Source organism: Globicephala melas, chromosome 4, assembly GCF_963455315.2.
Source record: "Globicephala melas chromosome 4, mGloMel1.2, whole genome shotgun sequence".
In the NCBI taxonomy this organism is placed as follows: Eukaryota; Metazoa; Chordata; class Mammalia; order Artiodactyla; family Delphinidae; genus Globicephala; species Globicephala melas.
The window spans coordinates 97,210,765-97,236,443 of NC_083317.1; the positions used below are offsets into that span (position 1 = coordinate 97,210,765).

The 25,679-nt window shown below is 38.1% G+C and overlaps 1 protein-coding gene and 1 pseudogene across 1 annotated transcript in view; both read right to left on the reverse strand.

The window, feature by feature from the left end:
- LOC115857573 (EGF-like and EMI domain-containing protein 1) overlaps positions 1–25,679 on the reverse strand; it is a 155,474-nt gene that overhangs the window by 62,094 nt on the left and 67,701 nt on the right. Inside the window, 1 exon segment of the mRNA XM_070045377.1 lies at positions 811–933. Within this exon segment, the coding sequence (XP_069901478.1) occupies positions 811–933 (123 nt within the window).
- On the reverse strand, positions 9,283–9,802 carry LOC115857201 (nucleotide triphosphate diphosphatase NUDT15 pseudogene; annotated as a pseudogene).

Here is a 25,679-nt window from a genome sequence, read left to right on the forward strand (position 1 = left end):
GGAGGGGATATGGGGATATACGTATGCATATAGCTGATTCACTTTGTTGTACAGCAGAAACTAACACAACACTGTAAAGCAATTATACTCCAATAAAGATATTAAAAAAATAAATTAAAAAAAAGAACATTAATAAATCATACAGGAAACACAGTATTTTTAAAGTTTTTCTGTTTTTTTCCTGCGTACATACTCATTTTAGGAAATTCATAAAATTCAGAAACATACAAAGACAACAATAATAATCTTACCACCCAAAACTGATATCTAAGAACATTTTGATACACAATAAGTGTATAGGAACCTCAGATTTAATGTGTGTAGTTTTAACTATTCTTGAGAAACCCTAAACTCATTATATAATCTGTCATAATTTTTGCTGTTATAATCACGAGTCCACTTCTGAGTCTGGTTTGAAATGAGTGAACATTGTAGCTAGTGATTGTAACAGCCCAGCCTCCTCTCTTTATTGTGAGTCTGTGCTGAACTTGTTGTATATAAGCAGTAATTAACAAATTTATACTTTACTGCGTGTGGCAGAAATGATACCTAAGGAACAGTCACACATTTGGGGGGATCCAGGTTTTGCTTGTGAATGTTAATTTCTATATTTACTTCCCCATCTTTTTTGTCTTTCAGTCTTTTAATAGCAAAATATCTTTTTTTTAATTCTAAGAGATAGAATTGTACTTGAAAATTGTCAGCTTCTATAGATGTTTTTACAATAGAAAAACGTTTTCTTCCTGCCCCTACGTGGGCAGGTCGATTTTCACTGAAAACAACTTCAAGCTGGTTCTAATGTTTACTCACTTATGCAGGTGCGTTCATCAGCATGGAGACTGTACCCCGTATCACATGCACAATGGAAGGTGCCCAGGGTGTTAATTCAGCGCTGTTGGCAGCCTCCACTCACTACCGTACATTCATCAACATCTAGAGGAGGAAGACAGATGGTCAGGATTACAATGTCATTCCAATGTCAGCTTCAGAGAAGTGGCACAATATTTCTTTGATACACAGTATATGTTTTATTGCACAAAGGCACCATCTCTGTTGCCACAGTTCTTTGCCTGTTTGATCCATTTTACTCCACAGTATAAACAAAAAAATGTAGATAGAAACTTTATTGAGCTTTTGAAAGCCCAGCAACGATGAGCATAGTGATTGTCTCACAATTTTCTATTCTTCACATCCTGATTAATTAGACAGATCTGAGATATAGATATTTCCTTAGGGAAGGGAACCTGGAGGGGAGAATTACAATGAGCTACCCTATCTGGAGCAGCACACACGAGTAGATAAACACCTTTACTGCTCTGACGCTGCTGAATGAAGTCAGTAATAGAGTTAATACCTTGACTCTCCTTCTCATGGGATATAGTGGACATCAGGGCAGAGACAGATAAATTCAAATAAAGCCATGGTTTGGAGTTCTTAAAAACACATGGATACATTTGCTCCATTAACTCAGATTCTTCCTTATCTTTCAGGACTCCACTTTCTGAAATACTTAGCATGTTTATGTTTGAAGTTACATTAATTTAGACTAAATGAAAAGAGGTCAAGACTCATGGTCACCTATGTCTTACGATCAGTCAAGTTTATGATAAATGAATAATATTTGTCTTCCTTTGGAAAGGAAAACGAATTTATCTCTTAGAACCTATACTTCCTTGTACCCTATACAATCAGTTCTGATATATCTAAAATCACAACAAGAAGATATCCACAAACACAGGGAAAGCTTTTCAGATAATCAGTGATTTTTCAGATAATCAGAGCTTCTAAATTTTCCTGTTCAGAGAATCTGTTTTGTGACATGTTCCAAAGTAAAAATCAGACAGAAAGGTCAAGATTTAGTCTGCACGTGTCTCATGCAGAGAATGTCCCTGACTCCCCTGTCGCCAGTTCCAGACATTCTGGCAAAGACTGTTGAGTATGAATATTCTTCACTAAAATATGTTATCATAATAGATAATTAGCTTTACATTGAGTGAGATTTAATTCCACAGGGCAAGATCCTTACTCGAGAAGACATCAATATTGGGAAGGAATACTATTGCAATGTTTCATCATAGGCCCTTTTCACACTGAAATCCTAATGACTGTTTTGTACTGTAGGTAACAATAGGGCATGTGACCTGAGAGAAGCACAAGAGTTTTCTTTTACTTGGCTTTTTTTTTTTTTATGAAGAAGAAAAAATATGAAGAATATAAATCACAAAATAAGTCCCACATTTTAAAATTACTAGTTTACCATATTAAACACATTTTACACAGTCTAGTATTTTCCTTCTAAAATTAGATATTCTGGAGTAATTCTGATATTTTAAAAGGAATCTTATTTCAGAGATAAGAACTACTGACTTTTCAAAGTGTTAGAATTTTTATTAAATTTTGAGTCTGTGATAAACAAACCACTAATTTTTTCCATATAAACTAATATCAAATCAGAATTCTCCATTTGTAACTTGTACTTTGTGCAGGGCTTTAATAGTTATGCTACCTAAATTTTTATCTTTCTAGCTTTAGGGTATTATTCACAGGGTTGAGATATAATTTTGAATCTTAATTCTGTCAACCCCTGAATTATATATCCTTCCCAGGTCTTTTACTTTAGACATACAAATAAAACTCTTAATTCCCAAGAGTTATATGCTTTTATCAACAAAACAATCAATATATCAGCATTTGCCAAGATCAAAATTTTTTATAATATACCATATATATGTATTTAAATACATTAAAAATGTCTTAAAGAGTGTGCACAGATAAAATGATTACTTCTGAAGAGGGAAGGAAGGTATCTGACTGAGTAGAGTGCAGGATGTGTATGTTGGACAAGGAATGTTATCCACATCTATAATGTTCTAATTTTTCACAAGAAAGTTATTCAGTTACTACTTGTATATTAAAAAGTAATTTTGAAAAAGAAGTATAATAAGAACACCTCCCCTTCCCTTCAAGCTCCAATAATTTTCTGGCAAAAGAAACCAAGTTAGTGTAAAAGAGAAAAATCATTGGGTTCATTCCAAAGATTAGAGTGGACATTGATTTTAAGGATGAGTATTCTTTCAGTATGTTTTAGTGTGTTCATATTCTTAATCTTCTCCAGAACTATAATTAAAGTACTATAATCTATTAAAAACACATACACACTAACAAACAAAAGCAAACCAAACTTCCTCTGTACTCTGAGTCAGATAGTCTTGGGAAAAATATCTTAGTGTTGAAACTTATTAACCTGTCACTTTTCCTCTCTGAGACTCAGTTTCCTCATCTGTAAGATGGGATAATAATAACTGCCACATGTACTATGCTCTGATTTATGTTTTCCTTTCCTATTCATGTATAAGAGATTGGAATAGACTGCTAATGCTTGAGAGTATATGTAGAAATCAAACAAGCAACGACAGAAATACTGAGAAATGTGGGAATTCAGGGAAGGGGAAATGCATTTGGGCTACAGTGATAAAGGAATGTTTGAGGTAAAAACTGAGAATTGAGTGCATGGAGAAAAGGATGGGTAATCCAAAGGTGCAGAGGTTTAAACGTGCAGTGTCTGAGATTCAGTATTTAGACCTGTCAGGTTGGTGAATAAGGTTGGCAAAAGAAAGTAAAGTTGAAAAACAAACCTAAAATCTTCTTTTAATTAATTTAGATAGCAAAGTCTTCCTCTTCTTGATTTACAATACAATACACTTCTGGGCAGGTTGAGACACAACAGGCTGTGTTCACACAGTAGTTAAGCAAACTTACTAACAGTTAAAAAAATCAATCATTTATAGAGTGGTACCAAATGAAAAGTAATTGGTTTGACTTTCTTCTTCTTTTTTGTCCTTTCAGAATACACTGGATTTGCTGATTGTTTGGGCATTGTGTAACCTACCATTCTCAAATCTGACAGTGCATTAGAATCACTTGGTGGGCATTTAGAAATACCCAAGCCTTGGTCCTGTCCTTAAAAACGTCTGATTTAATTGGTCTGGGGTAAGACTTGGTAATCAAATATTTGAAAATCACCTTTAGTGATTTTAATGGGGAGCCAGAGTTGAGATCCCCTTATGTAGTTAATGTTTTAATCTCCTAGAGATCTTGTTATAACGCAGATGCTGATTCAGTAGATCTGGGGCTGAGGGGCTGGATTTTGCATTTCTAATAGATCCAAGGCAATTCTGAAGCTGTGGTCTGTGGACCATACTCTGAGTAGTGAGCCTGAGTCCTCTGTTCAACTGCAAATGTCACACGGATCACAAATGTCATGATCTGGCTCAACTTCTCAGCTGTTTGACCAAAGCAGACCAATTCAGTTCAAATAGATAAATCAATACTCTGACCAAAATAGTGTGTGTATATACATACATACATACATACATACATACATATATACATACATTAAATTATTTACCAAAACCTCTGAAAAGAAACCACCCATATTTCCCACACTATTCACTCAACAATAGTTAATATTTTTAAGACAATGTTAGCATTATCTGTTATGAGAAATGACTTTCTTCTGTAAAATGTGAAGGACATTTTAGTTCTTTTCTGATGAAATACCTCTGATATAGGATAAAACCGGGTTAAATTGCCATGATATTAGACACTCATGCTGAAGCCGTCACAAGTGATTTTCTTTTCCATCAAGATTCTGCCCAACAGAGTTAAAAACCAGAAATGTCAATATTACATTAAAATGTTATTATGAAGTATACTTCATGTGAAGAAACCATTTCTCCAATTTTTCTCTCAGTTATATCTTAATGTTAGATGCTTACAGAAAGCCCTGCCCTCAGAATTGGAGCTCCAGGACACTGCTGGGAATAATGATAAAGTGATTAGAATTTTTTCAGCATTATCCCTGTGATATGGACCAAGGATTTGATGATTTTTATACTGTACAAGAATGTCAAAAAAGAATCAACTATGTCTGCTATTCTTCCTTTTTAATGTCCTTTCTCTAAATATTTCTGCTGTATTTATTCCCCAAACTATTTCCCCAGATGATCACAGAATATAATAGCTTAAAAGAATTCACACTATTATCAAGTGTATTTTGCACATAAAAGCTCCCTGAGACAACAAAGATCCACTTTTGTTTCCAAACAATCAAGGTTGTTTTATATTATTTTTTTAGAGTGTGCAGCCAGGGTAAGATAAATTATTCTTCCATTTGCCTTTTCATATAGGCGATATAGGTTTCTGTTCTCGGAAACCTGTTGATTGGAAATAAGCATTGCTTTATGTTAAAGACCGCAATATAGAAGTGTTAGATTTGAATGAAATATTAGAGGGTGTGTTGAAGACTCCACTAGATTTTCTAGATGTGGCTTTACTTTCACTCTGTTCTATTATACTTTCACTCTGATATGCAATACTGCTGACTTTTCACTTGTATCTTAATTCTGTAGTTCCTGATCGGATGAACTCCTTAAGGTCAAGGATCCTGTTATATTAAGCATTTTCTGGAATAGAGTTGATACTCCATAAATGTTCTGTGAATGAATGAATGAATGTGGGGTCTGAGAGCCATCCACATAATTCAGTCTTCTATCCACCCATATTCATCAATGGGATTTCTTAGAAATGGGCTCTGTTCCACTTGCCCTCTCTTCACCCTTGCAATAGACTATGGATATTTGTTTTTGACCCTTCACAAGTTGCTTTAAAAACTCCAGGGCACAGAGTAATTTTTGTTTGCTCATGAACAAATTTAAATTGTGTCTATAGTGAATATTCATAGGTTGGCCATTTTTCTTGTTCACTAATACTCAACAACTATCAGGTTTTCCTTTGGGGAATTTTATCCCTGTCATTTTAGAGAAACCATGTAGATTATATGGGACTGATGAACACCACTCCTCTCTCAAATCTGAGGTGGACTTTTCTTGGCATAAACCTACCTCCATCTGCCACAGTGACTGGACCAGGTAATGTCTTTATTAGCATATGACCGTCTCAGGAATGAATGAATTAGTTCAGATGTGATCCAATCAGCAGGAAGCTCAACATATAGGTTGGGAACCCTGGGACATAGAGGCCCTGTTGCTCTGGAAATTGTAATGTGTGTATGAGCCATCATGCAGTAGCCGTTTTTTTTCCCATGAATGAAGCTGCACTAAAGATAAAGCCAACAAAGAGGACAGAGCCGAAGGACTAACAGAAAACAGGAATTGGAGCCCTGAATGGACTATGCCTGAAGCCCTCCTACCTCTGACCTCCTCAGTTAGGTGATTCAATACCCTCCCTTTTGTGGTTTAAGCACTTTATGTGATTCTATTGACTGTAAAAGAAATCATCGTAACTGAGGCATGAATACTGTAAAGTGGATGTGCAGGAGGAAGTTACCCAGTGCAGCTCAAACTCAGTACACACTTTCCAAAAAGATTTATTGTCTTCCAATCACTAAAATGTTTTAATCTATATTCACCAAGGCTTGTAACATTATTGGAGCAATTATATTCTGTCAAGAGTCTAATGAATTTGAGGATTTGTCACAATTTTGGTTCATTTTTATGACAAATATATGGGTTTATCAAACTGCCTGTGCTAAGTTGTAGCATATCTGACAGTGCTAGAGGGGTTGAAGATGGCTTCTTGAATGGTTTCCTCGTAATTGCTCTGTGAGGGTTCCTTTATTTGGTCTGTGTAGAGTAAGGATTAAAGCAAAAAATTATTATGCTAAAGATGTGGCTAGGGCCTGATTATGGAGAGTCTTTTCTGCCATACTAAGGAGACATGGCTTTACTTTATAGACCATGGGCACCAGCAGGGCAAAGGAGAGATTAGAGAAGTGGGAGACTGAAGGCAGGGAAGCCAAGTTACAGCCAAAATCCAGATAAAAGATGTCGAGGACTTGACCTAAGCTAGTAGCAGTGGAAATAGAGAAATGTGGGCAGATATAAAAGAGCTTAAGAAGAGAAAATCAAAATGATTTGGTTATTAGCTGGATGTGATGGAGAAGAAAGAGTCAAGGTCAACTGACTTGAACGATTGGCTGGCTGGCTGTGGCATTCACCGCATTCACTGCAACAGCACAGAAGGAGGAACATTTGATACTAGAAGAATAGTTCAGTCTTGGACATCATGATTTGATGGGCAAGTGATATTGGAAGTTAGGGATATATACAGTAGGCAACTGAGTATGTGGACTAAAATCAGGAGAAAAATATGGGGGGAGTTTTCAACTACCATCTATCTCCCTGCACAAGTCTAAACTTAGGAGTCATCCTTGATATTTTCCCTTCCTTCACCCACATTTGATCTAATACCAAATTTTACTATATCAAAATTATCTCCTAAAACATCTCAAATTTGTCCATTTCTCATGTCCACTGACACCACTCAAATCCAAACTAGAGCCCCCCCTCCCTCCCGCCATCCACCATTGGGTCCTCTAATATCTGCTGCACCACAGTGATGTTTCAAAAACAAAAATTTGATCATGTCACCCGTTCCCTCACTCCTGTCTCTGTTTTATACCCTTCAATTCCTTCCCATTGCTCTTAGGATTAAACTGAACACCAACGTGGTCTGGAGGCCCTTGTGTGGTCTGTTCTCTTCTTCCTTCTCTAATTCTCTCTCTCTCTCTCGCTCTCTTTTTTAAAGAATTGTTTTATTAATTTATTTACAAATAACAAAAACCGTTATATGTTAACATAATTTTTATAAAAAATATAGGTATTTTTCTTTAAAGAAAAAACAAAAGAACCAGTGAAAAGAGTGGCATTGTTTTACATTTTTGTCAATTTCTTTCACGTCTAGCTTAATAGAAGAGAGCTAGACTCTCATATCTGCTTTGTGTTCAGTCTGCTACAGTATCACACAACATGCAAACTCCTCCGTATACTCAGGAAAGAATGAGAATGAAAAAAGCAAATGAAGTCTTCATACGACAAAAACAGCTTTAACCCTGAGGATCCTTGAAAGGGTCTTGAGGACTTCCCTGGGTCACACTTTGAGATCCACTGCCCTAGTCTAATAGCATTTTACACATAAGGAAGCTGAATCTCAGATCAACTGAGAGATTCAAAATGACAGGGCCTGTTAATGATGGGGTACAGATCCTGGATGGTTTGTCTCACTTCCCTTGCTTTAGGTTCTCAATTGGAAATCTGGGAAATACACCCTAAAGACCTGTCTTGTTTGCTCTAGTTGCAGGGACTGTCACAATATATTACCAAAATTTTTTTTGATTTAAATAAAAGAGGAAAATCAACAAATGTGTTAAATTCTGCAATGGGAATACTGTTGCAGAATGTCCCGCCCCTGAATTAGGTTCTCTATTAGAACTGAAACACTAAGACAAATTCTGCACTCTCCTCCATGCACACTGGTAATGACAAACAGCACAGTCAATACCACAGAGAAATAGGGAAAGCAGAATTACCACAACATCACCATTTATCACATTTTCTGAGTCTGAAATACAATTCATAACACAATCCCTGAAAATTTTTCACAAGTACTGGCTGAAAGCGTGTTGGGTATACTTAGAGGACTCCTTCCAATCCCACCATACACACAGCATCACCTTCTTTGGATGAAGACCGGCCTTTGGTGTGCTCGGTGGTGGCTCATTTCACTTGCCCCGCGATCTCTTCCATTCCACATTATTGTACAGTATCCACTTTTCATTGCCCTTCACAATTTGTTTTAAAAACAGAACGTTTTCATTACGTTTCAGTAGAGAATCGCATGCAGAAATATGGTCAAGAAGGTTTTTTGCACTTATGTGGAACCCAAACATCAAAGCGATTCATATAACCAAGCTGGTGCAAATGCTTTTCAACAGTTGATTTGGGTATTTGGAGTATGTTGGCTATCTCCCGAGTGGTATAATGTCCATTGCTCTCAATCAATGTCTCGATTTGATCGCTATCAACTTCAACTGGTCTACCTGACCGTGGAGCATCATCCAGCAAGAAATCTCCAGCACGAAACTTCGCAAACCGCTTTTGACACGTTTGCTCAGTCACAGCACCTTCTCCATGCACTGCACAAATCTTTTTTTGCGTTTCAGTTGCATTTTTACCTTTCTTGAAATAAGCATAATATGCCAAAAATGGTGCTTTTTTCTTCCATCTTCAATATTAAAATGGCTACACAAAAATTCACCAATTTTGATAAGTGTTTCTTTAAATGCACACTCATAATGACAGCTGTCACAATACAATCTAACAAAATTGCTTCGAATGAAGTTAAAGACAACTGAGCGCTACTAGAGCCATCTCACAGGAAAACCGAATGAACTTTATGGCTAACCCATTAAAAAAAAACAAATCATGGCGTCTCCTTGTTCACCTGTAGGTGATTTCCTTTATATCCTACCAGATGATCCAAATCTTCTTTAAATGGATCATAGCCTTGTTCCTTTAAACAACGTAGTGCCCAGAAAAGCTGGTCCAGGGGAGGAAATTCTTCCCAAGGAATCCACTCCCAACTTTCATTTTTCTCAGGCTCTACATTCTTTGGTTCTGAACCATGAGTCACATCCACCTCTCCTTTCATTAAAATAGTGACATAATGGTAATTCTCTTCCTCAACGAAAGAATTCACAACCGAGGCCAAGCGAACATTTTTCAGGTGAAGAGCTGCTTCTTCCCGGGTTTCCCTTTGAGCACATTCTTTCCAGCTTTCACCGAACTCCAGTTGGCCCCTGGGAAGTTGGAGATTGCCGGCTCCAAATGACCCTTTCTGTCTTCCTCCCCAGGAGGATGCAGTGAAGATGCCTGCAGCTGGTCACCACAATTCCTACCCTGACTCCTGGGTGCTGCCCCTGTGGCTCTGCACTGGCCGTCATAGCGCGAGAGTCTAATTCTATCTTGCTCTTCCTTTCCCCTTATGATGTTTTAGCAAAACTGATCTTCTTGAAGTTCTTTGAATACTTTGCACTCTCTTTTATTTCCTCCTCTCCTCCTTTACCTAGTGAGTACATTTGCATCCTGTTGATGTCTACCCAAGCACCACTGCCTTAAGGAGCCCTGCATGTCTCCTTTACCCTAGGTCAGATTGATGTATTATACTTTCTTAGGACTGTCTTCCTTTACTTTGGAGCCATTAACTCATCTATAGGTGTAGAATCGTATGTGTGATTATTTGTTTTATATCTGCTTTCCCTATTAAAGACTAAGTCGCATGAGAGCAGGAATCCTGTCGGTTTTACTCACAATAGCTATCCCAGTGTTTGGCACATAGAAGATGTCCTAAAAATATCTGTTAAAAAAGTAAATGAAAAGGTACAGCGTGTTGGCATCTCCATATAGAAAGTAATTCAGGCACAGGAGTGGATAATATCATTAAGTGAAAGCATGTAGATAAAAAAGAGAAAGGAGATTAACAGAGGACTCTGAGGGATATCACCATTTAAGACAGCCTGAGACAGAACACACAAATCTGACCAAGAAGGCTGTCCAGAGAAGTAAGAGGAAAATTAAGAGAGTCTAGCATCATGGAAGCTGAAGGAGGGGGAGTTTCAAGAAGGAAAAAGCGGTCAACACAGGGATGTCAAATAGGAACTAAAGAGTGCCCACTGGGGCTTCCCTGTGGCGCAGTGGTTGAGAGTCCGCCTGCCGATGCAGGGGACGCGGGTTCGTGCCCCGGTCCGGGAAGATCCCACATGCCACGGAGCGGCTGGGCCCGTGAGCCATGGCCGCTGAGCCTGCGCGTCCGGAGCCTGTGCTCCGCAACGGGAGAGGCGACAACAGTGAGAGGCCTGCGTGCCGCAAAAAAAAAAAATAAAAGGTTGCTAATAACAACAATCTACCTAACAGTTGCTGAGCACGAACAATGTGCCAGTCACTGCTCTCAACTCGTCACATTTATTAACACATTTCATACTCAAAACAGACCTATTTAGTGAATATTTCTATTACTTCTGCCTACAGAGGAGGAAGCTGAGACTTAGAAGACTGTTTCAGTAGAGTAGCAAATTGATCCCAGATGCAGTGTGGGGGGTTGAAGAAGAAGCTGGAGACAAAGAAAGGGAGACAGAAAGTTAGGACACATATTGTAATAAGTTTGACTATTAAGAAAAGGAGGTTGTAATTGGACAGGAGAGTGTGGTAGAGGGAGAGAGTTTTTAAGGTGGACCAGATTTGCATTAGTTTAAATATTGATGGGAAGGGACCAACAGAGAAGGTTGACTTAAAGACATAAGAGAGGGAATTCTCAAATTATTGAGAGTCTCAAACCATATTAGTGCATTCCAAGAGAAAGTATATGCTGGGAGTAGCAATCCACACTGGACCCTGAGCATCCTTACATATTTTATGTCTGATCACTCTTTACCCAAGTCATTTTTCAGGACTGGGTTTGCACAGAGAGATGAGCTAACATCTCCACTGAGACAACAAACAGGCTTGTTTCCGCTAACTAAAGGTGGTGGATTCCCCAAGCTCAGTGGTCTCCTTTTTTAATGCAACCAATTGATGTGTAGGCATCTATAATGAGCCCACTGTGTCACTGCTATGGGATTTGGGGGGGACATGGGGAATTGACACAAACAAATGAAGCTCTGGCTACTACTTTTGCCAGGAGTAATAAAGTCCTTTGTTTCTAACCCAGGAGTCTCACGTCTTCTGTCAGCATCTATGAAACAGTTACAGGCTAACTGGTTAATGTACAAGTAGGGTAGAATCTGAGACCCTGCACAGTCCTTGTTATATACAGAAGATAAATCACACACATGAGCATCTGTTACTCTGGGTTAGAGAATCATGTCCATTGCAGAGTGGAAAGACCCGAGCAGCCGCAAAGATGTTCCTATTTTCTCCTTGTTCCACTTATGCCTGTTGATTGCTTGTAGCCTTGAAATTATTAGCAAAGCATAATACTGGATAGATCTCTTATCTTCCTGGGCCTGATTTGACAAGGTGATCCTTTGTGTTAGCTCAGGAAGGAGGAAGGAAAAGATGTCATACTTCTGTGCCTGCAATGAGATTTTAAAAAGCATCGAAAATACCCAATCCAGGGAACCAACAATTTTACTATATGTTAGCTCCTTGAGGGCAGAGATGGTGTGTATTTTGCTTATCACTGTATTTCCAGTACTTAAGTCAGTGCCTGACCCATAGTATGCACAACAAATATTTATTGAAAAAGTGAAAAATAAAAGGAACTTCCCTGGAGGTCCGGTGGTTAAGACTCCATGCTACCACTGTGGTGGGCGCAGGTTTGATCCCTGGTCAGGGAACTAAGATTCCCACATGCCACCTGGCGTGACCAAAAAAAAGTGAAAAAAATGAATAGATGAGTAATGGATAGATTAATTTAGAGGAAGAAGGCTCAGTAAAAAAGACTGAGAAAGAGGAGTGGGAGAAGGTGGAAAGAAGCAGACAGTGTGGAATCCTTGTACCCAAGGAGGAGAGACTTTTTAAAAGGGAATGAACAACAAAATCAATTCTGTTGAAAATCAAAAAAAATGAGGACTAAAAACAATCTGGTCTATTTGGAAATTATAAAGTCTTTCTGCTACAGTGCAGAATGTGGAAGGCAAGTTAGCCTTTGGGGATGACTATTTTTAAAATTTTTTCCAAGCCCAGAATAACCTATTCTTTCTTCTTATTGAAAACAGAGCTTCCAAGGTCATGCCTTCTTGGATCTATTATATTGCTGCTTATCTATAACATGACCCAATATCATCCCTGAGGATCACACTGTGATGAGGCTCTGGTATATTGTGATACAATATTGTCATCACAGTCTCTTAATGTGAGGGAGCTGCAAGCAATGAAAACAAAGCTTGTACACAGAGCCTACTGCAAACATCAACTTGACATACACTTAATGATATGCAACATCATCTTTGTACTTCATCATATCACACACAAATGGCAAAGGAAGATGAGTAAGCCAGTAAAACTGAGCTGAACTAAAATTCATCTAGTTTATTTTGCTTAGCTACTTTTCTCTACATCCAGTTCAACTCACAGTCCAAATACATTCATTCTCTTCCAGTTTTCAAGAAAGAGCCAAACTCTCTGTAAGCTGAGAGCTAAGGATATTATTTCCAGGAATGGATAAGGCATTCACCCTAGGCATTCGGTTAGAGAAAAAGAAACGTTTAGCCAAACTCAAGGTTCACCCCCTAGGAGAATGAAAGGTATGATCCTCTGAGAGATTTTCATCTTTTGGACAGTGACTGGTTCTGCTTCTCCTCTTTTCCTTGGGGTCTAACATAATGCTAGCATTTAGATGGTGCTTAGTAAGTGTTTCCTAAATGAATGGTGAGTGGAGACACATCTAGAGAGGGAGAAGAGGGGCCATGGGAAAGGGGAGGACAAAAGCAGGGCTTGGAAATCAGAGGCAGGTAATGAATAATGGTTAGCTGACTGCCTGCTTGATTGAGATAACTGGGTTGATCTAGAAATTATTCAAAGACCTTTGAATACCTAACTCTAAGGGTCTTGAATAGTGGGGAGGGGCACCTGGAGCTCTGGATACTGTAGAGGTCACTGCTTGAAAGGTGCATGTTTTCCCAGGTGTTGGGACACAGGACAGAATACACACTGGGGTCCTGTTGATAGATGATAGATAGGTAGATAGATAGATAGGTAGATAGATAGGTAGATAGATAGATAGATAGATAGATAGATAGATAGATAGATAGATAGATGATAGATAGATGATAGATAGATGATAGATGGGGAGCCTTTTCTTGCCCAGTGATTGTACGAGTGAATGGGAAAACTTTCTTGGGAAAGTGAATATGAGGGTGGCATTCTCCTCTCAGGGTGGATTTTGATTAGCTTTGTCCCCACATATGAGATTCAAGGAAAGAGTAATATCCCTTAATGGTAGTGAGAAGGAGAGACACACAAGCTGGGACAGCCAGCAGAGAAACTAGGAGAGTGGCTGCTTCGGGGCCTTGGACAGCTCTAGGTCATGGGACAGCTGATGGAGTGAGAAGAGGATTCAGAAGCTAGGAATTAAGACTCAGAAACAGAGCTCAGAGACTGGCCTCTCTCTTTTCTATTACCTCTGATTAACCCTACCCCTTTTAGTTGACTTCCTCTCTACACCTCAGCCTCAACTATCAAACTAGCTAAAGGGAACTGGCCATTTTATACATCCAGAAACCTCACAAGTCATACCATGAATGGGAGTCTGATAAAAAATGTATGTGGCAAACTGATATTATGACTTTGGGGGGTTCTAGTAAGGATTTTGTCTGAACAAAACTTTTTTCTCTTCTCTTTTCCGTGATTACAGAGCTCCTTTCTTGGGGGCTGGGGCAGAGTGAGGGCTGTTGGCACCTGTCTGTCCCATGACCACTATCAAACTATAGGGTGGGCCCAGGACCCCAGCTGGGACACCCTGAGAATTCCGTCTCCCTAACCACATGGTTAGATCAAGGAAGGGCATGTGATCCAGACGAAACAGAATCTCACCATGGACTTTTGTTCATATTAGGAAAGAAGCACTGCTTTTTCTATATGACGCTTGAGCTGCTCTTTACATTACAAAAGCTTGAGTTTGCTTTATACTTTTGTGCAGGTAGTTAAGCTGTGTGTGCCACTTCTAGGGTCACCTTTATTTCTTTTCTAGTAAACTTTTTAATTAAAATGTTAGGAATAACTTATTTATCCAATTGTAGGATTCGAAAGGGCTTTAAAAGATAAACTATTCCCAACTCCTACACACGGTAGGAGTCCCTTCAACATTTTTAACAAATGGCTATTCATACTCTGATTGTACATCTGCAGAGAGCTCACTGTTTTATCTTTTTTATGACTTCTTTCTCCTCCTATTTCTTCTCCTCCCCCTTGTCCTTTTGTATTTATGTAACATTACCACATATAAAACATTTGGAAGGAAAAAAATGAATTATGTATTTTTTCCATCACAGAAAGTTATTTTAAAACATTAAAAAATATTATAAACACAATCGTACAAATAAAACAATGCAACATTTTGCTACTTTACTTATTTAGTAACATTGGTACCTTTCTTTAATTTGCTCTTGAGAATAAACATCTTACATTTGTTTATAAGTTATACTTCCTTTTTGGAAAAATATGTTTATGTTTTTCACCCATTATTAAGTTACATTCTCCTGTACTTTCTTTGTAGCTTTCCTTGTCTGGTGTTTACCAAAACACGTACAATTTATCATAAAGTATTACACACTAAAGATGAAATCTTTTTTTATTTTTAGTTTTTTTTCTCTTTGCCAACAGCTTTCAACCAAATTTCCAAGAAAGATCAATTTAAATTAAAGGGCACCTCTAGTTAATCCAGGATTTAAGCATTTAATTAGAAATCCATTAAAATAATTGTATTCCCTTTTAATGTAGTCACTTAACCTGTAGTTAAATGAGACTTCCATTATTATAAAATAGCTCATCTCTAATCTGATATTATATGTCTTAAAATTATCTCAGAAACATTAGCACTTGTAAATTAAGTAGAAATGTGCTGAATTTAAACCCTGAAGTTCCTGTTCACAATAACTGGTGCACTGATTATATCTAAAAGCCCCAACTGGAACAAAACAATATTGCCTTTTCTCATTTCTGACTTTAATCACAGCCAAATAAACTGGAACCGGGAGAATAAAATTTAGGTATATTCCTTTTTAAAATTTAAGAGTCATCTACAAAGGTTTCTTCCCCTGAGAAAACTCATTTTGTGTGTATACAAGGAGTAAAATTAAACATAAAAATGAACACTTACGTGGCCCATGATTGGCCTTTATCTAGACCAAAGCTCTGAACCTTTTCATTTTTTGAAAGTTTCAACACCATAGAACCTAGACTATTTCCCACTCTGACTCCAGACTTTCATTTGTTTATTAATCCATTCCTCTTGGCTACTTCCCTCTCCTTTTGCTGTGGCTCCAATCCCTCATCTAAAAATTCCTCATTCCCTAGGGACTTCTTGTATGTCTCTCCACCCAGCCAGGATCTCAGGCTGTCCTCACTGGCTCTCCGGAATCCTTTGCCTGATCCCATCCCATATGCGTGTGCCAGTTCTGAATGACAATCACCATCTACCAGGGGTCAACTTATCTGTTAGGCACAGTGCCTGGGACCCATAATACTTTTAGAGGCCCACATAAATGTTTTAATACTATAACCTTTTAGGTTGAAGAAAATATTTTAAGATAGAATTTTTATATCATTGCAATCATAAAGTATACATTAAAATTTTTTGTGTGACTGAAAGCGTCCATGAAGGCAAAAATGCCTTGGGGTCCATGAAAATCCTGATATGGCTCTACCATCTACTTACTCTACTTTTCCACCAAAGACAGCAACCAAAGTTAGCATTACTGAGGAACTCTCACAAACAATTCTGCTCATGCTGTTGCCCTATTGAATTCTACAGTGGATATTCTAAGCTTTTTATATGACACACACACACACACCCATGCACACACACATACTCAGAGGCAGCTTCAAGGGCGTGTGACACTTACAGTGGCAAAGGGCATTGGGCTCAGAAGGGCCCAGTGTTTAGAGTTTAACGTTCTACGTCCACCATTTTGAAATATCTAATACTTTAACTTGGCCTTTGTGTTTTGTAGGTGAAGTTGGGTGGGACAATAGGGCATGATCCAAGGACTTGGAACCTCAACTCACACATCTTTTCATCTCCTACCAACTCCCCTTCTCTCTGGAATGGTTCCTCCAGGCTGCCCTTCCCCACCTGTACCCAGTGACCATTGCTACTCTCTGTTGCCCACACCCCTCAGTGAGGGCCTGACCATGGGTTGGGAGAGGGTTAGGGTTTGGTGAACATTCTCCATGACATCTTGGCAAGACTTAGCAGCAGCTGGCCACACTCCAGGCTGGCAGCCACAGAGCACACCTGGAGGATGACTTTGCAGGGTTGAGTCTCCCACTCAGCCCTGATCCAGTACTGAGCATGTCCAAGCACAGAGAACCCTTGGGCTTTGCCCATCCACATTGGGTAAGGTTGTAAGCAGGCAGGCAGGAGAGATTGGCTTTCTGGCCCCCAACCAGGGCACTGTGTGGGTTCTCAGGCACACACATGCTTAGTTGCAAGGCAGGACAATGGGGCCTGTGTGAGTATCTGCACTTCACCAAGTATCCCCACGCCGAGGAGCATGGTAGCAATAAACACCCTGATAGGATGAGAGATTATTAAAAAAAAGAAAAGCCTTATATTTTAGTACCTACAATAACACTTTTTCCTTCCTTTTTGAACAATAACTACACACTTTCATTTTTGCAGTGGACCCTGGGACCTACGTAGGTCATCCTACACACATTGCTCAGCTTCCAAGAGCTGCTCCCCTTTGATCTTATTGTGAACCCTGAGCTAGTTGATGAGAACCCCTTTGACTTCCCTCTTTCTATGACAAACTGCCTCCTATTTCCACTTCTCTTCCTCTTCTGTTTACGGGTTCTAAAGTCAGTTTTTCTACATGATGCCCTCAATCTGATTCCATTGCCATCCTTCAGGCTTCATAACATCAGTTATAGCCTTGAGCTTAACTCTTCCTCTCTCCCTTGTCATCGGTTATTTTTCCCTGTGTCTTCCATTTTCCAACCCCTGTCTTTACCATTTGGCTACTCCTCCAACTCCAAAAGCCAGAGGCCCAACTGTTACTGTCCCTGCTTCGTTGACCTCCTGTGGCAGTTAGGCCATCTCACTCATCATACTGCTAAAACCGCCTGATCAAAGGTTACCTGAGATTGCCTAGTAGTCGTGGACCTAGTACTTTGGACCTTTCTGTAGATGTGGATAGCACTGACCAGCTCCCTGCTCGGTTCTCTCTCCTACCTTAGATTTGCTGTCCTGGCACTTCAGTGATTCTCTCTCCCTTTCTTGACTACCTCTTCGCAGTCCTGGGTATTTTCTCCTCTCCATCCTATCACTCACCAAACGGCAGTTTAACAGAATGCCCAGTAAAGATCTGAACATACCAGAAGTTGGAATATTTCATTTTCTGGGCCTACAAGTAATGCATGTTTTTCAGAGTAGAGACTGGAATTCTCCATTGGGATTAATGTTGTCTTTTTCCTACAAGAGATTTCTTCAGTGCCTGTCTTCTTTTATTTAAGAAGTCCTTCAGGAATCTCAAAATCAATGAAGTAATTCAAATGCAGATACTTTTGACTGAGACGTGAAATGTTCAGTTTAGTCATGTAAATTAGATGCATTGGCAGAACTGTACTTCTGCTATCACATCCAAAAATTACAGGTTGAGTACTTTGGCCCAAATCTGACAGCATTTAAATGTCAAAGTGAGGATGCAAACCCATAGTCTCTGATGCTGCATCCAGTGCTCTTTCTCCTTCATACCATGCTGCCTATAACTATTTTTATATGGTCTAAAATAAATGACTCCTAGGGCTTCCCTGGTGGCGCAGTGGTTGAGAGTCTGCCTGCCAATGCAGGGGACACGGGTTCGTGCCCCGGTCCGGGAAGATCCCACATGCCGCAGAGCAACTAAGACCGTAAGCCATGGCCGCTGAGCCTGCACGTCCGGAGCCTGTGCTCCGCAACGGGAGAGGCCACAACAGTGAGAAGCCCGCGTACCGCAAAAAAAAATAAATAAATAAATGACCCCTAGTACTTAGTGTAGTATCTTGGGCGTAGTAGATAGTCTAAGAGAGATTTATTAATAAATTAATGATACTATACATGAATATAAACAAAAGTACTCATACTGAAAAAAGATACCTTGCTTAACATAAAAGAGATCTAATAGGACAACTTATTTATCAAGCGACGTATCTTCAATCCAAAAGAGTCACAGATGCCAAGGATACAGTTGACAATGTTAGAAATATTCCAACAAATGTCACAGTATGGACTTAGATTTAAGTCATTCATTTTAGAGCGTGGATATGATTTTAAAAGGGAGAACTCTATTAGCACCTGACGTGACAGTGTAAGGAAAATACATTTCCAGGTTTATCATTTAAGAGTTTCTGACTGCAGGCAAACAGGACATAGATGAGGTTCTCACTGAGAATTGAACAAGGAAGACAAACATGTTGGGGCTGAAGTGCTTTAGTAAAGAAAGCATGTGTCCTGGTCCCTATGCTCTTTCTTCCACTAGTGTTCTGAACATGATTTTGTGGATTCACAAAGGCAGCACAAATGAAAGAGATGGAAAAGTACAGGCGAGTTGCATTCAAAGGGAAGCAAAAGCTGTCTGGATTCAGGCTGATAAGGCTGAATTTGTCTAGGGACAGATTCCCTTGAAATTCGCACTTGATGCTCAAGAGGCTGTACCAAGAATTATCAGCTGTAAGAAGGCACTCTAATTTAGCTTATGAAGCAGTTATTGCTCTGGTTGAATGGACATTGATTAGAAATTGGAAGAATGGGCTCCAGTAGGTCAGGTTTTTATAATGCATGTCTCAAAAATGGGAAGTTTAACCCCAAATACAAACTTTATTTGGAGGTAGACTTTAATTTATAGGATTGTGCCTAGTTTTGAAGAACCTGGCATTTGTTATTGCATATTATACAATGTCATAGAGGAACTTACTACACTCTCAGAAAAAAGGAAAAGCACAGAAGAGGCTGCTTCAGAGAAACGAAACATATGAAAAAGAAGGATTTAAAAGTATTTTTTAAAACATAGTAAGTTTATTTTATAATGAATATCCTAGTCTTAAGAAATATATAAATAACAATGTAATATTTTACGTTTTGAAAAATTTAAGCATCAAAAATGGAGAAAAATATATTACTTTGATCTTAGAAGGAAAGAAAAATTATCCATCTATTTAATAAAATAAATTAGCTGTAATAAATCAAATGAAGATAGCTTCAAAGAACACTTATCTACATGCTTTAAACTGGTTAAGTAAAACTGGTAAATCAACCCTATAGAATACTATGCAACAATTTTAAAATAAAAAGTTCTATTTAAATGGGCTGGCGTGAAAATACGTCGATGTCATAATGCTAAATAAGAGAGAGGAGTGGGAGAGAGAGAAAGTCCCTCAACAATATATATGGCATTATATGACTGTATACATATGTATGTGTACATGTATATATATATATGCATATGCATTTATGCAAATACTTAGGATTTATGAATATATACACAGATATATTCATGCAGAGCCATATAATGCTTAGAAGAAGACCACTAAGGATGCACGCAGAACTGATACCAGGGATTAAGTCTACCTAAAGAGAAGGGAAAGCACAAAGGGTAGAAAGGGTTATTAAAGAGAGAATTGCACTTTCTCTTTTCTATTTATACATATTATAATCAGAATGAATCACTTCTATATTTTAAAAATTACATGCATTATGTCTCCAAAACTGGTAACTGAAATCACCAGTGGCACCTGGCTGCCAATTTCTATTTATCAGAAAGTGAATATATTACATATTCTATATCTAATATCATAGCTATAACTAAGCCTTGTCTAGGGTTTCTTTAAACTTCCTCAGTAACTTAAGATGGTTGACAGGCAAAGCCTATTTCCCATATTTCAAAATCTGAACTTAAGGAAAGAATATCAATATTTAATCCACATTTTTCAGAATTTTGATATAATCTGAGAGCAAATGCTCCTTTCAAGGTTTAATGTTCGTAAGTAACTGCTACAAACGCATAATAGAAGTTACATCTGATCATTATAAAACATATAAGTTTTTAGGGGGTGTCTATTCACTACTTGTATTAAGGTCTTACCCACAAATTCTATAGAAAATATAAAGGCCAGAAAAGAATTATCATATGTAGTTCAAAACCGATCACTGTTCCTTCAGTTTCTTTTACATCTGAATCACATTTGATAGTTGGCTAGTTGAATATTCTTTTAGCTATTCCACAGACAATAATTACCCTTCTTTCTATTCTTAATCTTTCATGCAAACCATATGGCACATTTAGAAATTTTGCAGGCTCTAATTAAAAGTGTCCATTCAAATTAAACAAGGTCAAAAGAGACACTATATTAAGATCTACTGAACACTTTTAGAAGAACTACACATAGAGAACAATATAACAGACTCCTTGTCAGTTAAATCTATCTGCAGTCTTCGTGTTGATTTTTAATACACAAAAGCTGAGAAAACAAAGCACATCACTAGCTGGTCTTCTAAATATGCAAAGAAAGGTAAAATGTCAGGGAAGTGAAGAGGCAGGAAAAGAAAGCAGCATCTGCTCAATGAGTTCGTGTGCCAGGGCTGTGAGAGCGGCTCAGCTCAAAACAGCTTGATGTAGATGCAGTGAACATGTCCAGCTCTGCTCGTGGTAGACTACTGTATTGGATGCTATGATATGCCACCCAGAGCCCCCTTTAGGAATGAAGGATTTACACACTAGGTGCCAGGAGTGCTACCAGAACACAGCCTTCAGCTGCCATCCCTCTTCAGGAACTGCCTCTGCTGAAGACAGCCTCTTTATCCAAGGATATGTCCCCTTTTGGGGGCAGTCCAAATCCAAAGACTGGGGAAATTATTGAATTTGCAGAGTATAAAACCCAGGCCTTGGCCCCCAGTCAGCACAATTCTGAAGGGCCATCCTAGTGTCAGAACTTCCCATGAGTTCCGCTGAATATTTTGTGTGACTGCATCACACACCACTTTCTTCTTTCTGCCAAATCCTGTTTCCCTTCCTTGCTTTCCACACTTTTTGATCCTTAGGGTACCTTCTAATAAAATTCATGCACGTTAATCTCCACCTCAGAGTCTGATTCCTGGGAACCTACCTTGTGACAGTTTACTTAAAAATCAGGCAAGAAATCAAATTTGAAACAAAGTAATTCACCAGAAAAAACATTTCAAAAATGTGGTGAAATGTGAATGTTGGAAATAATTTTTATCTTCATATTTTTGTGAATATTTAACATATTTCTGTGAAACGACATTTTATTATTAATTTTTGAGAAGGAATCTTTGGGGGGAAATTATTGAATTTGCTGAATTTGCTGTCATGGGGTGAAAGCAAAGTATGTTTATAATAAAGAGAGATAAAAGTGTAATAAGGACTAGATGTTTATCACTATTAAATGTAAGTAAAATTACTGATACTTGAAAGTAAGTGCCGAGGTCATCAGTGGTGGAAGCCTGCATTTAGAAACCTAGATAACCATAGGTGTTATAACTGAAGAAAATAAAACACAGCAAAAGAGGGATAAATTCTTAACCAAGAGATACATAAAACAACATCTAGAAAAAATTATTTTTAATAGACATAGTTAAGAAACATTCTAAACTGTAGACTTTATTTTAAAATTCATTTTTGGAAATAATAATGGCAGATAAATTTCTGGTTAAATGAATCAAGAAAGAGATAATTACTAGTAATCACACTGTGTGAGGTTATGTGGAAGACACAAAATATTAATACTCAGCCCTCAACATCAAGAAACTTAAAGTGTAAGTTGTCAAAACTTCCCTAAGAAAAGGCTTTTCTTGAAAAGGAAATCCAAAAAAATTATGAGTTGTGAATGCACTTTTTTTTTTTTTTTTTTTTTTGTGGTACACGGGCCTCTCACTGTTGTGGCCTCTCCCGTTGCGGAGCACAGGCTCCGGACGCGCAGGCTCAGCGGCCATGGCTCACGGGCCTAGTCTTTCCGCGGCATGTGGGATCGTCCCAGACCGAGGCACGAACCCGTGTCTCCTGCATCGGCAGGCGGACTCTCAACCACTGCGCCACCAGGGAAGCCCTGTGAATGCACTTTTAACTAAAGATGTAATTGTTTAAACTGATTGGAAAGCCATATAAGGGAAAGATACGTTTTCTCAATTTCTAGTTATTAATTTATGTTCCAAGGAGAAAAGGACTATAATTTTTTCCTTATTGGAATTGCCATTACAGTATTTTGACTTACTGCAAATGTCTGATAAGTGTTTTATATAAATCTCCAATTATAAAAGTTGAACTATAATTGTAATCAACTCTGAACACAATACATTCAAGGTTCTCTCAAAAAATTCTTAAAATAAAAGTAATAACATTTGGTACAAGTACAAAAATTATATAGTTAGAATATTAAAGATTTATTTTAAATATATTATATGAAAGTTAATTTTAATATTTGGTGCCATTTTCTTTCCCTTATTAAAAATCTAATAACAGGGCTTGACAAATTTAATTATTCAGAAACACATTTTGAGCCCAGAAAAATAGTTTAGATTACTTTTAAATATTCTTACATCACAATGTATGTCTAATATTCTCATGAATATTTTCACAGAAATTTAATGCACATCTTTCCAACATAAATCATACATTATCAAAATGTCAGCTCAAAAGGAATATGCTGAATCTTTCTATTATCAATTTTTGAAAGCTTTTTCTTTCTATTAGGAGCAACTTGAATATTAAAAAGCTACTGTTGGGCTTCCCTGGTGGCGCAGTGGTTGGGAGTCCACCTGCCGATGCAGGGGACGCGGGTTCGTGCCCCGGTCCGGGAGGATCCCACATGACGCGGAGTGGCTGGGCCCGTGAGCCATGGCCGCTGAGCCTGCGCGTCCGGAGCCTGTGCTCCGCAGCGGGAGAGGCCACAACAGTGAGAGGCCCGCGTACCGCAAAAAAAAAAAAAAAAAAAAAAAAAAGCTACTGTTTACTCCTTCATACCAACTCACAATGTTCAAGACCTTAACATAATTATTTTTAATTAATACGGGGAATAAAAGGAGTAAGGTAGAAACTGGTCTTAAAAACATTTCTAAACACAGAAAGAGAGAAGCAAATTAGTTTGCAATACAGTGAATACAGTTTAGCATGCTCATCAGCATCTCATCCAAGATAAGAGAAGATGATCTTATCTATCCTCTTAGAATACTTTACTAAAAACCCTGACAACACCCCTAAGGGATGGAAATATTGAGTCTTTTTATATACTCATTTTCTGAAATGTTAAGGAACAGCAGAAAGGGTTAATTCAGTTTCCTTCTCCTCTATTCCTATCTCTCCCATAAAATGAAAGACACAGACAACTCCAGTTGATAAATTCTTGGATGGTTTCTAGCTTACTAAGATTCTCTTTCTGATGTTGTTGGTACTACTCATTCTGAAATTTACTTACTCTTTTGAACTATGTCAATGAGCTCAATGAGACAATAAAGAAGTGAAGGAGACCAAGATTAATGGCTGGATTCCAGGATAAAATCTAAAGAAATGACTCATGAGAAATTATTGTCCAGAGGTTATTTACTACCTTTTACCCTTAAGCAGCCTCTATACATATGTGCATTTTTAATAATAAAAGGCAAAATATAAACAGCCTGGTACACCTAAAAGTTTTATAGCCTAAAATTCGTTTAATACATGTCATTGTGTATCAGCCAGCACTAATATTCCTGTAGAGTGTGACATAGTAGAACCTTCTCTTCATCAAGAAAAGTAGCAATTAGAATTTTAAAACCTAGAGCTTACACTGTCTTCTTCATCTAAGGAAATGGGGCCTTACTCTATGCTTACTCAAGCTTATGTAGGGGAACAAAACTTGCCACCCTAAAACGTGTCTCTTTGGCTTGAGAATTATTTGCGGATGATCTTTTTTAAGTAACAAAAGGCTCAGGAAGTCTTTATTTTTACCTCCTTCTTAACTGCCTAAAATAACTTAGGTAAAGTGCCTGGTACAGAAAAAGCACTGTTACCAGAGATATCTACAAAAAAATATGGGCTAGGTGTGGTAGGGGGAAGTCTGCAGGGCCTGGAGACCAAAGTCCATTCTGTGTCCCATGTCTCTGCAGAGCCCAGCAAACATATTTTTAGCAAACATTTGCTTTCTAATCTCCATGTCAATTGCCTTCCTCCCCTTTGAAGTCTCCAATCCCTACCTCCTTCTCCTTCTCTCAGATGGCATACAAGCCTCAATTGCCTAACTTGTCCTTGGGCCTCATATTCTCAAGGAAGCCCCCTGTACATATGCAATTAAATTTGATTTTTTCCTGTTAATTTTTCTCATGGCAGTTTAAGTTTTAGACCAGCCAAAAGAACCTAAAAGGGTAGAGAAAGACTTTTTTCCTCCCCCACACTTATCTCATGCATAAACTTTAAAAAATATTTTTATGATTCTAAAAGTAACATATTACCATCATCAAAAGGTAGGTATTACAAAAAAGAATTTTTAAAAAGGAAATTAAATATCTCATAAAACCACTATTGGGAGAGAGTATGTTAACATTTTAGTGTGTTTATTTCTAGTCTCACATATCTGATCTGTATTTCTATCTTTATGAATTTCTTTCTCAGCTCCTATATCTCTAGCTATATCCATGTCTAATTTCTGCTTTATTTATTTTTCAATCTCTGTGAACATACATCTATCTATCAGGTAGTGGCCCTTAGGGTGAACTCCAAGTTATCCTTCCATTTCCTTGGATCTTTCTTCAAGGCATCCTTGCAGGAAACGCTCTTTCTGCCACCCCCTCCCCTTTTTTTTTCTGCTAGGCAAAGTTCTCCCATCTCATGCCAATCATCTGGTCTTTAACCTGGCAAAACCCCATCACTAGCTTTTTGAGGCTCTAGTTATATCTGCTATATTTTCTTTCCAATATAGATTTCAATCATGCTGTACAAATGTGTACTCTGATTTTTTTTCACTGAAGAGTGTATCAGAATCATTTTCTCATGTTGTAAGTATATTTTCAAAATTACTCCTTAATATTCCAATGTATTATTTATATTTTTAATGAGCTTTGTTGTCTAAAAGTAAGACCTGAATGTGGGGGAAAGCAGACAAGATGAAGGAATGGATGGAGAAGCCCTTTCTTTT